Here is a 2,569-nt window from a genome sequence, read left to right as displayed (position 1 = left end):
GCTCTGTTTGCTTAGAAGCAGCTAGGAGGGCCCATCTAGCGTTCTCCCTGTGGCATTAGAATTAGAATCTGCCACATTTGGGGGGCTGGGGGGGGCGCTGCATCTCTGTCCTTGAGGCCTAATCTAAAAATTAGGTCTGACCTGAGGAATCCTAGAAGAGACTTCTCTGCACTCAGTTGTAGAAACTAAGTCACAGAGGAGCTCTGGTTCTCTTCTTTGACTCTGGAGCACACCCTGGACTCACAGGCCCTGGAAAATGGGCCTGGGAGACAAATTACCTCCTGTCGGAGACGGAGCGGGTGAGCAGAGCTGAGACGGTGGGAAGATAGCCGTCTCCCCGCCCTCGGGGCTTCTTTGCAGAAAGCAGAAGCGCGGCTTCCTCCCGCCTCCTGCCTCCCCTCTTCCCCCGCCCCTTCTGCTTCGCCAACCCCGACGCGGCGCCTTCGCTGCCGCCCTGCGAGGGCGCGAGCGTGCTGCACCTCGGGAGCTGGCGGTGGAGCTGCCAGAGCCCAGCCCCGCCGCGCCGAAACGAGCGGAGCCGGTGGCGCTGGGGCCTGCGCGAACCCGGCTGGGCCAGGAGAGGTGCGGCTCTGCGACAGAGACAATCGCCAGAGATGCCGGGGCCGGCTCCCCCCACCAGGTATTGCCAGCCCTGCGGGGGACTCGCCCGGCTGGGCCGGGCTCTGGAAGACCTCCGCCGGCTTTCAGAGAATGGTGACACAGAGTCCAGTAGATTTTGGGGAGTGCCTTACACTCCTCTTACCTTAAGGACTCCTAAATGAGAGAAGGGGCTGAGGGTGGAACCTTTAGACGAGTCCAGCCCGGGCTAGGCCTGCACTGGAATTAGAGCTCTGCCCAGGGAAGGGTGTGAAGGGGAAGCCGCGCTTTTGGGGAACTGCTTTCAGGAGCTCCGGTCCTTTGCGAGCACCCTTCTACTTGGTGGCCACGGTGATGCTTTCCTCTGTCTTGGCTTAGCTGCTGGCCTGCTGAGACCGAAAGGGCTTTTGTTGTTGTGTAGAGGTGGAGTAAACTGGGAGATAGAAGACCTGGTGGCTGGTCCTATTCAGGCATCCTCTGTGGGCCTCGGTTTCCTTATCTGTGCAGTGAAGGACCTGACATTCTATTTGTAACTCTGGCTTTTCCAGCCTGTCAAAATGTCTTTTGGAAATGTGAGCTGGTTAAAGGCCTTTAATGAATGGGCTGCAGAGATGTCCCCTTCAACCCCGCAAGAGAAGGGCGAACTTGGGAAGCCGACTTTGGTATACTGTTTTCCAGCCAACCTTTTGAAACCATCTTGCTGGTCTGTTTAGGACCCAGTGACTTCAGGGGCAAGACAGAGGATGAGAATGCTGATGCTTATTTTCATGTTGAGTCTAGGGATGTTGAGTGTAGGTAGGTGGGAAATAGGAGGTAAAGGTATGTTAATGGTTTTGTTCTGAACTGGCCAATTCTTCAATGTTTAGGTATAAAGTTGCTTCAAATCAGACTTCTTTTCTGTAGCCCCCTCCTTAGTCTGCTAAGTTAATGACAGACCTTGTGGCTGTGTAATGTCTTAATCACTATAATTCCTTCTCTCGTTATTATCTGGCACCAAGAAACTCATGTCAAGCCTGATACTAACCTGCCTTGATTATTTTGGGTCTCCTTCCTCCCCCCAGTTTTTCCATGACTCTACTTCTTCCTCTCCTCACTCTTCTTTCTACTTCCTCCTCCTGATCATTTTTCCTGCCCTGCCCCCTACCCACCTTTTCTCCCACCCCCACTTTCTCCCTTCTTCCTCCTTTCCTCATGCTTCTCCTTTTATATGTCTCCTCCTCTTCGTTAGGCTTTCTCTCTTAGAATTTTTGGTTAAGCTTTCTCATTAGTAATAGTTTACTGGTTTGTAGGAATTTTTGCTGTGGTGTTTGTAAGGCCTCAACATACTTTGTTTTCTACCTAACTTACTTGCTTTTAGCTTTCACCTCCAAATTTTATCTCCCCCAAGTGCCACTCTCTCTCCTGACTGACTCTATGTCTTGCCTTGGGCCTGTTAATAAACAATCCTTCCTAGATTTGTTTCCTACCTTCTTTCCTGAGGCTGGATGGACAACAGGGAATAAGCAAGATGAGAACTGGGGTCTTGAAGATTAGTGTGGGAGGAGAGCAAGTGTGTCAAATGGGGCTGAGCAGAGGCTCACATTCATTTTCATGAGATGAGTGACTGGGAGATGACCAGGGACTCTCTGGTAGCTCTGAGGCATTGCTGACACCTGGAGGAAACGTAGTTGAGGTTGACCTGTGAGATGATAGCACAGATGAGGTGGAGGGAGAGAAGGAGTAGTCCTAGAGGAGAAGTCTTTAGAAGAATAGGGTGGCCTGGGCAAGATAGGGAGGGGTTATTTGGGGGTAGGAGTGGAAGTAGAGAGAAAGATTACTGGCTTGGAAATGGGGCCATATCGGTTAATTATTTCCCCCTCTAAAGGCTGACTTTTTGGACTGGTTTATTTCTACTCAGCACATTTTTCTTTTTTGTTTTTTTTTGTTTTTGTTTTTTTTGAGTTGGAGTCTCACTCTGTCACCCAGACTGGAG

General features: G+C 51.1%; 1 protein-coding gene across 2 annotated transcripts in view; it reads left to right on the top strand.

The window, feature by feature from the left end:
• Window positions 1–419: 419 nt before the first annotated feature.
• Window positions 420–2,569, top strand: part of PAK1 (p21 (RAC1) activated kinase 1) — a 96,784-nt gene continuing 94,634 nt past the window's right edge. Inside the window, exons 1-2 of one of the 2 annotated variants that reach the window (XM_021715743.1) lie at window positions 482–640; window positions 1,146–1,169. In XM_021715743.1, the coding sequence (XP_021571418.1) occupies window positions 1,155–1,169 (15 nt within the window). In that variant the 5' untranslated portion in view covers window positions 482–640; window positions 1,146–1,154. Of the gene's footprint in view, window positions 641–1,145; window positions 1,170–2,569 lie in introns of both variants that reach the window. The other variant, XM_021715744.1, reaches the window with a different exon arrangement.

The sequence above is a fragment of the Carlito syrichta genome, unplaced genomic scaffold (assembly GCF_000164805.1).
Source record: "Carlito syrichta isolate Samal-C Ts95f unplaced genomic scaffold, Tarsius_syrichta-2.0.1 Scaffold307339, whole genome shotgun sequence".
Classification (NCBI taxonomy): Eukaryota; Metazoa; Chordata; class Mammalia; order Primates; family Tarsiidae; genus Carlito; species Carlito syrichta.
The sequence above is the reverse complement of the archived record's forward strand: the minus strand, read 5'-3'. Positions and strand labels throughout refer to the sequence as shown.